Source organism: Mesoplodon densirostris, chromosome 1, assembly GCF_025265405.1.
Source record: "Mesoplodon densirostris isolate mMesDen1 chromosome 1, mMesDen1 primary haplotype, whole genome shotgun sequence".
In the NCBI taxonomy this organism is placed as follows: Eukaryota; Metazoa; Chordata; class Mammalia; order Artiodactyla; family Ziphiidae; genus Mesoplodon; species Mesoplodon densirostris.
In genome coordinates this window covers 171,558,979-171,572,798 of record NC_082661.1, presented here as the reverse complement: position 1 = coordinate 171,572,798, position 13,820 = coordinate 171,558,979, and the positions used below count along the sequence as shown (strand labels likewise).

The 13,820-nt window shown below is 47.5% G+C and overlaps 1 protein-coding gene across 1 annotated transcript in view; it reads left to right on the top strand.

The window, feature by feature from the left end:
• RPS24 (ribosomal protein S24) overlaps nucleotides 1–11,891 on the top strand; it is a 452,664-nt gene extending 440,773 nt beyond the window's left edge. Inside the window, exon 5 of the mRNA XM_060111544.1 lies at nucleotides 11,881–11,891. Coding sequence (XP_059967527.1) covers nucleotides 11,881–11,883 — 3 coding nt within the window. The 3' untranslated portion in view covers nucleotides 11,884–11,891. The remainder of the gene's footprint in view (nucleotides 1–11,880) is intronic.
• The last annotated feature ends 1,929 nt before the right edge of the window (nucleotides 11,892–13,820 follow it).

The following is a 13,820-nucleotide window of genomic DNA, read 5'->3' as shown; positions in this document are numbered from 1 at the left end:
TGGGGTTACTTTAGCTCTGGGATTATTTAGCTCTGGGATTACCTTATTGTGGCCTTGGGCAAATTATCCTCTACTTCAGTTTTCTGTACTGAAAAATAGAAAGAAAAATACTTACCTTGCAGGATTTCTGTGATGCTTGATGACCTATTACATGTGGAAGTTCTTGATAAACAAGAGTTAAAATATTGTTATTTTTACTATGTCCTATCTCCAGTGCCTCTAAGCAGGGTCACAATCTCCTTGGGGTCAGGCTCTGTGTGTACACCTCATTATTCTCATAAAGTTTCTAGCCAGTGCTAAAAATATAACTGGCACTCAGAAGGAAGTGGTTGACCTAATATGAGAATCTTGCTCATGAATGTGCTTGCTCTATAATATTGCCAAATTGCCCTCCACAGGGCCTGAGCCATTCTGCATCCCAACAGCGGGAGTGGGTGAACACAACCATTTCTGCAACTTTCACCAATACAGTGTGTTAGCCAACATTTAGATTTTTGCCAATCTGAGAGCTAAAAATTAGTATCTCAACATAATTTAAATTTGCACTTATGAATTAGGCTAAGCACAGTCTTCTATGTTTAACAGCCATTTGTATATCTTTCTATGTAAATGGTTATAGATGGTATTGAGCTCGTGGTCTTTCTTCTTCATTGATATGTAGGGTATATATTTGGGAGATCAAGGCAATATAATTTGCAAAACTTTTTTCCCCAGTGTATCATTTGTTTTTAACTTTGCTTATGATGCAATTCATTTTAAAAACAAAAGCAAAGAGGAGCCAGGTCATAAGGCCTGTAGACATTTAGAAGAGTCCACGTGAGCTGGAAATGTACTTCCCTCCCTGTGGATCCCCAGGAGTGTACGTTTGTGTGCCAAGGGAAATACAGAGATGCAGGATCAACAAGGTGGAAACTTAAAAAAAAAAAAATATATATATATATATATATATATATACATGTATATACTAAGTAACCTACACCATTATTTTATAGTAAAACAAACATGGATATGAAATGGCATAGACGTCACCATTTGTATGAATTTTTAAAGTAAATATTGGAAAGTCAAAGAAATGTCACATCTGTATTTGGCTGCTTTGGGCTCTGCCTCCAGATACCCCATGGGGGTCTCTTTAATGGGAAAGCTTGAGAAGCACTGCTCTCATGGGAGCTGGCAAACGCATTCTTGTCTCAGGTCTGCCACTGGTTAACTGTGTGACCTGGCTGCATTCCACTGGCTGCCATAAACTTCAGATCCGCCAGAATATGAGCTCTCATTGGGCAGGGTTACTATTTACTGATGAATTGTCAGTGCCTAGGACAGATACCTGGTACATAGTAGGGGCTCCTAAATGGGTATTGAATATAATAGAACAACATGCTCAAAATTCACTCTATTCATCACTCTCCCCAAAGATACATCTGTCAGTTCTGTTCACATCGATGTTACCAGCCTACTGCATGTGGGATTCTGGGATATAAAGATGCCCGAAGGAGCCCCCCTACCCTCCCCCCATTGAGCAGGGCCAGAAACGTGTGCTCTGATTGGATGATCCTGAAGGATCGTTCTGGCTCCGTGCCCCTCCTCACGTGGTTCTTGCCTGGGTCTTGTAGAACATCAAGGTCAAGAATAAACACTTAGTCACGGGTCTCTAGAGGTCACCTTATCCACTCCTCTGCCACCTCAAAACACTACCCCCCTTTTGGGGGGGACCCTTGGGTGGTCCAGGCCCCATGAGACTGTCAGCACAGGTGGTCCTTCCATGTCATGGTGGTCCCAGGCCCATCTCACACGGCCTGCTCTAAAGAAACATGATCTGGGCTGTTTATGGGGTGTGGGCTCTGATATGTGGGTGGCAGGCTGCTGGGCCACCGGCAGGCAGTAAAGTCTTATACATAGGCCTGTTTTCCAGCTACAGCTGCCACATCAAAAGAGCAAACTCCCTACAAACTTTGCCTTAATTAAAAAAGTTATAGTAACCCTCAGGATGGAGGCAGGTCAGACACCCCTGGAGACAAAAGTTCTCTCTGTGGCCACAGACCAGACCTTTGCTTCCACCCCAGGCACTATTAAAAGTGGGGCGATTCTGTAGGCTGGAGACATCACAGGCTGGGGTAAAATAGGAACGGAAATGGAGTCTTTCTTCATACTCATAATTTGCTTCAGAGGAATCTAGGGCCAAACATTTGAAAAAGGGCCCTGGCTTCTTGGACAGATTTCTGTTTTTCACACGTTCCCATATTCTTTGGGGTCTTTCCCAGCTGTGCTTTCAAATGCCTCAATAACTTTGTTCTCTGATGGGAAAGCTGAGTCCTGGCAATGGGAAGGGAGGTTGCCTGCAGGACCCAGGCCAGCACCAGAGCCTGAGGACAGCACCTTGTCTAAGATCCCAGCCAGATCAGCCCACAGTTATCAGTCACAGAGACGGCAATGCTCCCTGGAGCGGCCATCTGCTCCCCGACATTTCCTGGACCCCTTGTAAGTGGCAAGGTCATGTGACTTGCCAAGGAAAAGTCCACTGGAGGGAAAGGTGCCCCTTGCTGGCTGCAGCAGGGAAAGGTCCGTGCAGGACTCCCCAGGCTCTCTCCTATGGCCACGACTGGGAACAGTGGCCCACAGAGTGAAAACTCCCTGCGTGTGGGTCTTGCATAGGTTCCCCCACCTCTGCACCACACACACACATCATACATAGACTCACAGTGTGGGATAGAAATATATTTTTACTGTGTTAAGCCCCGAAGATTTTTTCTCTGCAGCATAATACAGCCTAACCTAACCTAAACAGTACACTAAATTAGCCCAGTGAGCCCACGATATTTACTGATTCATTTATTCTTTAGCGCCCCAAAGACCACCATGGAGAAAAGTTACATGAAAACAGATTTCAGCTCAAACATAAGAAAATACATTTTCCCCACATAGGTACTCAGTTCTGACTATCAGAGGGCAAGTCCCCACTCCCCTGCTATGTCAAGTATCGGTTTATTGCCTCTCAGCACCAAATGGAGCTAGACTCTTTTTTTAAAAAGTTGAATATTTTAAAAATTAAAAATTATTATTTTAAATTGTGATAAAATACACATAATTTAAAATTTACCAACTTAAGCATTTTAAAATGTTGTGTAACCATTACCACCATCCACCTCCAGACCTCTTTTTATCTTGCAAAACTGAAACTCTAAGATAATACTTTTTAACGGAGACATCTGAAGATGAGCTGGGCTGTTTCAGGACGTGGTGCAAAGTCTGCTTTTGCACAGACTTGTAGCTGAGGCTGGATGGTTTTTTGGCAGGAGGATGGTGGAGCAGAAACCAACGGAGTGGAGTGGAGATTCACCTCCTGTATTCAGGGACCCCTCTCTCCACATTGCACTTTCATGTAAATTACAAAGAAGCTCTCTCTGGGGGTGAATCATCCACAAGTTCTCTGGGTAGATGAATTTTTTTTAAAGAACCCTGTATGAGTGACCAGCAGGTTTAAAAAGTGAGGCAGGGGGCTTCTCTGGTGGCGCAGTGGTTAAGAGTCTGCCTGCCGATGCAGAGGACACAGGTTCGTGCCCCGGTCCGGGAAGATCCCACATGCCGCGGAGCGGCTGGGCCCGTGAGCCATGGCTGCTGAGCCTGCGCGTCCAGAGCCTGTGCTCCGCAACGGGAGAGGCCACAACAGTGAGAGGCCCACGTACCGCAAAAAAAAAAAAAAAAAAAGAAGAAGTGAGGCAGGATGTCAGCTCCACGTGCCCCTCGGCTGGGCATTTTTGGGCAGGGTAGAAACCATGCGACTGTATGTAGCATCCCCATGTGCTGAGCTGAGCACTATCTCAGACCTTTCCATGTGCCATCTCTTTCTTTTACTTACTGCAGTAATCCAGTGGGCTGGTTATTATCCCTACTTGACAAAATGAGAAAACTAAGGCTCAGAAAATTTCAGTAAATTGCCATAAAGTCACAGCTAGTAAACAGCAGAGTTGTGGTTCAAATCCAGTCTGTCCACTTCCAAGTCCAGTGCTCTTTCTACTGCCTCCAGCTGTCCCCACTTGACCCAGGAGTCTATGATGGAGGTCATACCACGAACAGAGCCAGGACTCAAGCCAACAGTACTGGGTTACTGGGGTGAGGCATCCTGCTTTCACAATCCCAACAAGAAATGTGAAATTTTCACATGTGTGATAAATAAAAAGGGACTATTTACAATGCTCTGAGTCTTACCTGCATGGAAATATTTAAGGTAGTGTCACAACAAAATGAATTATTTCACCTACAAAGACATTCATAGGGGTTGAAGAATGCTGTGAAATACTTGCCTCTATAACCAACCAACATTCTCCCATTTCAATCCCCAGCTCTGTCTGAGGACCTGGGCCCTGAATATCAAGCACAACATACTCAATTTTCTCAAATACCACTAGTTAGGAAAAAAAGCAAAAGAAAGACAGAATGATTTCCTTTCTCATCTCCTGCAGGTGATTGGATTGCAGGGCTGGACAGAGGGAGAATGATTTTGTTTCTTGGATAATGGAATCAAATGGGTGCCTCTCGATTTATTCCTAAAAACACAACAGAGAAGTGGCGTTTATGTTCCTGAAACATGAAATCAGTAGAAACACAACTGGGGAAAGAAAGGGAAATTAGAAAGAAAATCGCCAATCATTTGATTATATGACAACTCGTGAACATTCACGTAATTCATTGTCCTCTGCAAATCTGTAGGAAGGATGACTGCTTTTTTTTTAAAAAAAATTGCTGGCTTCAGCATGTTTTTTTGTGAGAATGGGCAGCTGGAAAGGAAAGTGTTCTGGAACAGACGATGGCCCACACATCAGAGTTCCCCGAGCACTTTCATCTGTGTTACCTTTGTCCTGTGTTCTGGCTAGTGCCAGGCTCTTGGGCTCCCTCTCTCCCTCCCACTCCTGCTTCATGTACTTGGGACACCACACTGCGGTTGTCTTGTACCCTGGCTCTGCCCTGCATGCACGCAGCCAGATGCATACATGCGAGCCCACCTTCCTGTTCCTTCTCCTCCTCCTTTCAGACTGCCTTCAGCTCTGGTGCCTCCACCTCCTGACACACTCCCTGAGGGCTCCTGCCTTGGCTGGCTGTCCCTCTTCCCTGTTCTCTGGTGTCCTCTAGACCTCTAGTCAATGCCCCCACTGTCTCCTTGCAGAGGGTCTGGTGACAGACCTTCTCCTATCAAGGCTTAGAGGCCCTTGGAGCACAGGGGAGTGTCCCCCTGGCCCAGGCAGATGCTGGACCTCGCACAGAGCAGGGTGCAGAGTCTGCACCTAAGAAATACTGGGTGAACAAATCCCAAGAGGGTGGTGTCATTGTCCCTAGCACACAGACAAAGAAATGGAGGGTGACGGAGGCCAGGCGAGGTGTCCTGTGTCCCCAGTGCGTTAGAGATGGTGCCTGGGCCAAAGCCCAAGGTGGGTGACTCCTGGCATTCCCCTTGCTGGGGAGCATGCGGTCCTGTGTTTGAGGCCACAGCTCTTGGAGCTCCGACTTCCCCTCTGAGAAGCAGAGTTGTCTTGAGGTGAAGAAGCCATGTGACGTGGTGCCTCCATGGGGCGTTCTCTGCATCTAGGGCAAATATGGGGGAGGTGGCACAAGGATTTGGGAGTAAGAGTCTGCACCTTTGATCGACTTCACATGAATGGATTAACCCGGGCCAGGTTAAGACCCCAAATTGAAGGAGTAAATTTGTGTCAACTGCTTTAATGAATGTGTGCATTTACGGTCTCAATTATACGGGCACTTGCTGTCTCCATTTAAAAGATAAGGTTGAAAGGGGAGATGAAATTATGAGAAGAGATAAAATAAAAGCAAATCTAAGATATTATTCAAAAAGGAACTGGATGAAATAGCAAGAGCTGTCTGTGGTGGTAAAAGGAACACATGAGAGTGAAAGACATCCCCCTAATTATAGCTGCCGTAGGCTGCAAGCGAATATTCAAGTCAGCAGAAGAGCAACCTTCCTTCCCTCCTGGGCGTTTTTTACCTAAGGCCAAGAAAGCCTTTCAGTTAATGCGTTTCTCCCGAATGCCTACTATGTGCGTGTCCCTGAGGATATAAATGCTCTTGCAGACCCAGAAAAATGACAATAAATTATGATTTTTAAAAAAAATAGGACAATCTTCAATGCGTGGTAGGAGCCCCGAAGAGGGAGTGATTATCTACCTAGAGGAACTGGGGGTGGCGCAAAAGGGACACCTGAGTAAGCCTAATGGGTGAGGGTGATAGGTGGAGAGACGGAGGAAAGAGTCTCCAGCAGAAGCAGCCACAGAAAGTCTGGGAGGAGGGGCTGGAAAAGCGGTGGGGGTGTTTAGTCCTGGTTATTGAACGCTTAGTAAATACTAGGCCCTGGGCTAATTGCACTACCCCTGTTAACTGATCTGTTCATCACGGCATTTTGAGGTAGGTACTGTTATTACCTCCATGTTAGGGATGGAAATGCTATCGCTGAGGTTACGTAACTTGACCAAGATCATAAGGTTGGTGTGGACTCAGACCCAGGTCTCTTCTCTCACTAGAGAGAGAATATTAGGCTCTCTCTTGAAATTGAAGTCACAATGTCAGCCGAGGCTGCAGTCCTTTGAAAGCTGGATTGGGCTCATTCAGGTGGCTTTTGTTGGCAGGCTCTGTTCCTCCTGATGTCGGCTCTCTATGGGACTGCTTGTGATGTGGCTGCTCCCCCCAGGACAAGTGATCCAAGACAGAGAGAGATGCCAAGTGTCTTTTATAACCTACTTTGGAAGTGACATGCCTTCACTTCCATTGGATGCAATTGGTCACATAGACCAACGCTGGTACAATGTGGAGGGGACAACACACAGGTGTGAATACATGAAACGGGGATCAGAGAGGCTATCTCAGAGGCTGCCTACCCTGCCTGACCTCCTAAATTATTGGGAATTTTTGTTCCAGCAAGAAATGGGTAAGGGGGATGGGAATCTGATGTGTAGGTTCCTTTAGTGGGAACTTCAGGGCAGAATTTATTATAAATGCACGTAGAGAAGCCCAGTTTGACCCCCACTAAGAGGATGAGCTGGTCATCCCTTCCAAAAGGCACACACTGCAGAGTGGCCCTTTCCTCTCCCCCAGTGCTCCCTGGCTCCGCACCCGTATGTTGAAAGGTCTCTGCACACAGGTACTCTCTGCCATGCTGGCGGAGTTGAACTGGCTGCAGCTGCAGCTCTGGGGACCCTGAGCTGTGCAGTTGTGTTCAGAACTCCTTCACCCCCATGTGCCCACTTCCTCAGGCCAGCTCATATTCCATCCCCTCTGAAATCGTCACCCACACTTCCCAATCGGACTTCTCGCAGACCTGCAGCAATCCAGGCAGGCTCTGAAAGGCCTGGCTTCTCTTTCTGAGGATTTTATCAGCACGCGAAAATAAACAGAGCTCGAGGGGTCCTTGATGTCTTAGGATTGCATTTTTTTTTTATTGGAGTATAATTGCTTTACAGTGGTGTGTTAGTTTCTGCTTTATAACAAAGTGAATCAGTTATACATATACATATGTTCCCATATCTCTTCCCTCTTGCATCTCCCTCCCTCCCACCCTTCCTATCCCACCCCTCTAGGTGGTCACAAAGCACTGAGCTGATCTCTCTGTGCTATGCGGCTTCTTCCCACTAGCTATCTATTTTATGTTTGGTAATGTATATATGTCCGTGCCACTCTCTCACTTTGTCACAGCTTACCCTTCCCCCTCCGCATATCCTCAAGTCCATTCTCTAGTAGGTCTGTGTCTTTATTCCTGTCTTACCCCTAGGTTCTTCATGACATTTTTTTTTCTTAAATTCCATATATATGTGTTAGCATATGGTATTTGCCTTTCTCTTTCTGACTTACTTCACTCTGTATGACAGACTCTAGGTCCATCCACCTCATTACAAATAGCTCAATTTCGTTTCTTTTTATGGCTGAGTAATATTTCATTGTATATATGTGCCACATCTTCTTTATCCATTCATCCGATGATGGACACTTAGGTTGTTTTTGTCTCCGGGCTATTGTAAATAGAGCTGCAATGAACATTTTGGTACATGACTGTTTTTGAATTATGGTTTTCTCAGGGTATATGCCCAGTAGTAGGATTGCTGGGTCATATGGTAGTTCTATTTGTAGTTTTTTAAGGAGCCTCCATACTGTTCTCCATAGTGGCTGTACCAATTCACGTTCCCACCAGCAGTGCATTTTAATGACTGCTTCTTTCCGAGAAAACGAGCTGGCCCCATTTCCTGGTCAACATCCACACTCATATGAGCATAGCTGGACCTGGGATCTTGGGACCCAGAGCATTCCAAAGTGTGACTGACCAGTTTGCAATTAGCACTTCATTAGAGGGACACCCTTTGTCCACAGAACCAAGACTGGCTCCCAGAGACCAGCATCTCCCACCAACTCCCAGAGTGGTCTTTCTAGAACCTGCCTCTGAGCACACCACTCCTTGTTCAAAACTCTCCTTACACCTCCCTGCCTTGGGGATCCAGCTCCTCAGCATGGCTCACAAGGACCGTCACAGTCGGCCTCTGCCTGCTCCCCTGCCTCCGCTACCCGCTGCCCCTCCCCTCTCCTCCAGCCCTGCTCCCTTCAATTTCTACCGCAGTCAGATCCAACTGTTTGTCGTCGGTGAATGATCGATGCCGTCTTTCACCTCATCTCTGCCTTGAATGCCCTTCCTGTCCTGAATAACATCCATGCCCGCTTCAGAATTAATCTTCACCTCCCATCATCTGGGAAGCCTTCCATAAACCACCCCCAAGTTGAATTACATTCTCCTTTTCTTCCTCCCGTGTGAGCAAGGTGGTGGTGCTGTGTCTTGACGCTTGGCGGCTTCCTGGATATCCTAGGCAGTGTTCCCACCTTGGATGAGACCCTCTCACCCCCTCAGCCATTCAGGAGAGCTGGCTTGTAAAACTAGTCATGTGGAATGTCACCATGGGAGGGAGGAGAGGCCTGCCCAGCATGGCCCTTAGCAGCTCAGGCAAGCGCAGTGTGCCCTCATGTCCTGCATCCCTGTGGTCCCTAGGGCTCTGGGAACACATGGCGATAGCTCCCGAAATCCTTGCTAAAAAGCAGAGGTGGTCCAGCCAGCGTAGCCATGGTGCCTTGATATCTGAGAAGGCCCTGCCCTTGTGTCAGGGCAGGACTCCTGGGTTTAGTTGACACTTGGCTTCATTCGTTAAGGCTCTTTGCTGCTCACACTTCACAGCCTATGTTCCTGCCTCTGGACAGCTTGACGAGAGAGTGCAAGGAACAGCAAGGACTTTGAGTAGATGTGGCATCAAATCCCAACATCACAACAAGGCCTGTGGTCTTCAGCCAGTGACATAAACTCATGGGGCATCAGTGTCCTAACTGGCCAAGCAGAGGCAACATTCCCCATGGGCTGGCATGACAGTCACATGAGATAACATAAATGAGAGACTTAATGCAGCCTTAATTCTGCCCCGCCTCTCTTTCTTCCTCGATTCAAAATGTACCAAATGCCAACTGTATGCTGCGCTCCATGAGGGAGAAAACAGGAAGAAAACACAGCCTGCTCTTGAAAGCTCCCAGTCTACTATAAGAAGTGACACTTGGACATGCAAACTTACGATACAAAGTGGTAAATGACCAGTCCTGCAGAGGGGCGCCACTGGGGCTTTGGGAGAGTTTTCTGAGGGCGAGCTCCTGGAAAGCTTCTAGTCTGGGGGATTTGAATCTGGAAGGCATGGTGTGGACTTGGAGCAGCACGAATCCTGCAGAGTACCAGGATCCCACCCCCTCGCCGTGGACCAGAACCTTGCTTGCGGGAGATAAACATACAGCTGCTAGGGCTGCAAGGCGGGGCTGGGGTTGCAAGAACAGCCAGCCGCTCCTGGGGACTGCTGCGTTCTCCGGGCCCTTTCTGCCAGGATCTGAGGAGGCCTGTTTACATGGGTCCCCCCTGCGGTCTGTGCTGCTTAATATGCCTTTTGAAAAAGATGCTCAGTGGGACGTGTGCACATTTGTAATTACAAAGTCAGGGCTGTTTTTTCACAATCTGCCTGCTAATTTCTCAAGCGCAGGAAGGGAAATAGAAAAAAGTCCAAAATAGTCGAGTGGGTTCCCTGATAGAACTCTGTAGGGCTTCCTGTTTACAAAGCGCTTTTATTCCTCCCCATGAGGAAGGCAAACCAGATACTCTTAGCCCAGAGGGGAAACTGAGACCCACAGAGGAGAAATGATTTGTCCAAGGTTGCATGGCAAGTAGGAGGGGTAGGCAGGGCTACACCCCAGTTTCTCTGATGGCACATCTGGTGCCCTTTCCTATCAACCTGTGGCACAGAAAGAAGGAGGGATGAGGCAAGAAATTCCCAGAACCAAGGCTGCTTCCCCTACAAGGTGGGCATCCTGCCACGAGAAATGGCTCATCAGGAGCCACTGGGTGAAAACCCACATTCAGGGAAAGCCTTCCCAGTAACTGAGATCCAGCCGGAGGCTTCCAGGAGCAAGCCTCACACGGAATGAGGGCGGGCTAAGATTTCAGCCAACCCTTTGAAACCGAGCCTGCGGTTGAAGTCAGGTCAACACATTCACAGGCGTTTTGGGCCCTATCGACGTCTGGGGTGGGAAACCCACCCGAAAGCTGTTGAAATGCAGGGGCCAGCACTGGTTTTGCAGAACAGTGGCTCTTTGAGTGGAAGGTGTTCGAGAATTAAGTTTCCCCAGTGTTCCCAGGGCTCAGACTTAAAGCCAAGGGGGGTTGGGGCCTCCAGCACCTGATGGAGCCACTGATAGGTCCCTGCTGGCTAAAAGTGATGACATTGGCAAGAAACTGATCTTTCTGGGGAGCAGAAACTCAAGAGCACTCAAGTGCAGAACACAAGGCAAGTTGTGTTACCTGCCACAAAGGTTCAACTTTCATGCCTAGGGGAGGGGGTAAGAGGGACCATTGGTATTGGGTATCAAGGGTCCCAGACCAGACTCCGGAGGAGGAAACTGCTGGAGTGAGACCTCTTATCTTGTCTCCTACTGTCCTTCTCCACATAGAATTAGGACATGCTCAGGCTAGGGGTGGAGACTGGGTAACCCACTTGCTCCCTGTTTCATGGACGGGAAAATCAAGACGCTGCAGCATCAGGAGACTTACCTCTGGGCATCAGAGCGTGTCACACATGAGGCTTGCAACCAGGTCTCCAGATTCTCAGTCCACTGCTCATGGGGGCTGAGCAAAGAGACACAAATCAAGGTTCCCAGCTCTTTGTCACCATGTCGCGGGCCAAGCCACAGCCCACCTACCTCTGGCCTCCTTCACACTCCTTGTGATCCTGCTGAGTGCCGTTCCTTCCTGTAAGCTGATGCTCACACACATGTCTGGCCAAAGCAGGTTTCAGCCACTGGGCGATATTTGTTGAAAAGCGAAGTCAGTTTGTGTGAAGCAGCCCCTGCTTGGCCTGGCTCTCTTAACACCAGTCAGTCATACATTCTCCTGTTAGTCAACGCTTGGTTGAATGGTGAAGACCAAGGATATCCAATGGAGTGTCACGTGTGCACAGCCCAAGAGAATCCTGGGGGACAGCTGCTGACTGGGCTCTAGCATCTGCATCTAAAAGTCAAGTCCAACACGGCTGGTTATAGATAAAAAAGTGGCCATCCTGAAGTATGGTGGTCCATGGGTAGATTCTCGAGTTGGCTTAGGGTGGATATAAAGCTTCTGAAATTGCAGGGAACACCTTACCCATGTTTATACATGGGCTTTTATCTAAGAACAAGTCCCTATCTTTCATCAAATTTTCAACTCTGAATAATCGGAAGTTTAAGAAGCCATAATGTAGCTATCTAAAGGCATCATCCTAGCTCTGTGTTTATCCACCTCAGGTGTCTCACAGTGTCCTGGTTCCGTATAACACAGTCTGAGCTGGAGTGTCTCTTCTGACTTCAAAAACTGAAGTGTTGAAAGCCTTGGTCATGGCTGGGTGACCTTGGCTGCTGAAAGTTCTTTGTCATTTTTTTCTAGTAACTGTGTTCTTTCTGTAGGACAGTCACTCTCCTTTGTGCTGGGGATGAGGGGCTACAGTGGAAATATGAAGGCAGAGGGCTGAAGAAAGGAGGTTTAAACCCTCTGTGGTATTGACACAAAGAAGCCTTTCTTCTTAAGTGCAACCTGAAAAATAATCCCCCATTGGGGAGTGCCATGAAACTTCCTGTGTAACATATTCAGACATCCCCCGGCAGCTGTGGCCTGTGGGAACCCAATAGGGCCTGAGCCAAAGATGGGCATAGAGGTGGTGGGAGTAGCAATATCTGCCTTCTCTTCAAACTTCTTTCAATTAAGAAAGGACTTAGACTTTAAAAGTAAAATAAGAATTATGATGGAGTCATTGAAGACCAGCTCTAAGAAGAACTTTAGTTTTCTCAGCTGTGAAAATGTGACTTGGATGAGAATAGTCTCAGTGGCCTAGAAAGGACAGGACTTACCCACAGAGGTAATGCCCAAGCCCTTTGACCCCCTGTCTGAGAATTGAGCCTTGAGAATTGTATCTCCTCATATTCTTGCTGGGATGGTCACCACTTGGGAATGGTATCCTGGCATCAGTCATGTAAATGAAATATGAAAACTTCCCATTTTCTTGGGTACCTGTTGTCATTACTTCACCAGTTGGAGAGAACAGTACCCAAAGCAGTTCCTTTGAGTGAATGTCCTCCCCAGCAGGCAGGATAAAGGTGTTTTCCTAAAGTACCTGGTTGCAAAAAACCTTAGAGTCACAGAGAATCAACACCTGGGAGTACCCGGAAGACCACCTAGTCAAGTCCTGTCACTTTGTTGCAGGTGTTTCTGAGGCCCAGAGAAGAAAAGAGACTCAAACAGATGAGCTGTGCCCATCAGATTCTCTCGTTCAGAAAGGAAACAAGGAGTAGAGAGGAAAGTTTCCAGCTATGACGGGCACTGGGTTTTGAAGGTCACACAGCCTTGAGAACTTGGGTGGCAGATTTTGTTTGTTTGTTTGCTTTTGTTGGGATGAATAAACTGATGAGTACGTAAGTCTTTAGAGAGCTGGGAGTAGGGCAGGTGAGCAGAGATGTCTTTCGTGCCCTGGCTTCCCTGCAGTCCCTTAAACCCTGCTTTAGTGGAATGAACTGAGTTGATTTGTTGAAACATACAAAAGCCCTGACCAGAACAAGGGGACTCAGGTGTGCACAGGAGCTGGACTGTAGGACCTATGAGAACCCTTTAACCAGAGGTAGTCTGATTTCAGGGGTCTTGGGGTTCAGGGCCTATTGGAGCTAGCGAGCCATAAGCACAGGTAACTCATGCCAGTTTCACTGAAAATGCAGGTGGTCTCTGGGAAAGGGTCTTTGGGCAGCTTGATGCTCATAATATGGTCCTTAGACCAGCAGCATCAATATCTGGGGGTCGTTGGAGGTGTAGAGCCTCGGCCACACCCAGACCTCCTGAATCAGAATTTGCATTTTCACAAGTTCTCCAGCGATTCCTATGTACATTAGGTTTGAGAAGCAGTGATTTAAGAAGTAGCCTTGAAAAAAAAAACAAAGCAAGGACACGACAGAGAAAAGGCTGTGAGCAAAAACATGAGGATCTGCACTAATCTCATCTCCAGGACAAACTCGCTGTGCAGCCTTGGGAAAACCACAACCATGCTCAGAACGGCTGTTCTCTCATCTGAAAATGAGAGGGTTGGACTGGATGATCTTTATGCTCTAGCCTCGCAGGCATCTCTGATATGAGGTAGGAGGGGGGAACCCCACTCAGCTGAAGATCAGAGAGCTTCTTGCTGTGTAAAACACTCCCTAATCAGCCTATGTCAAGTCCCCCGCCCCCCGACTAACCACAG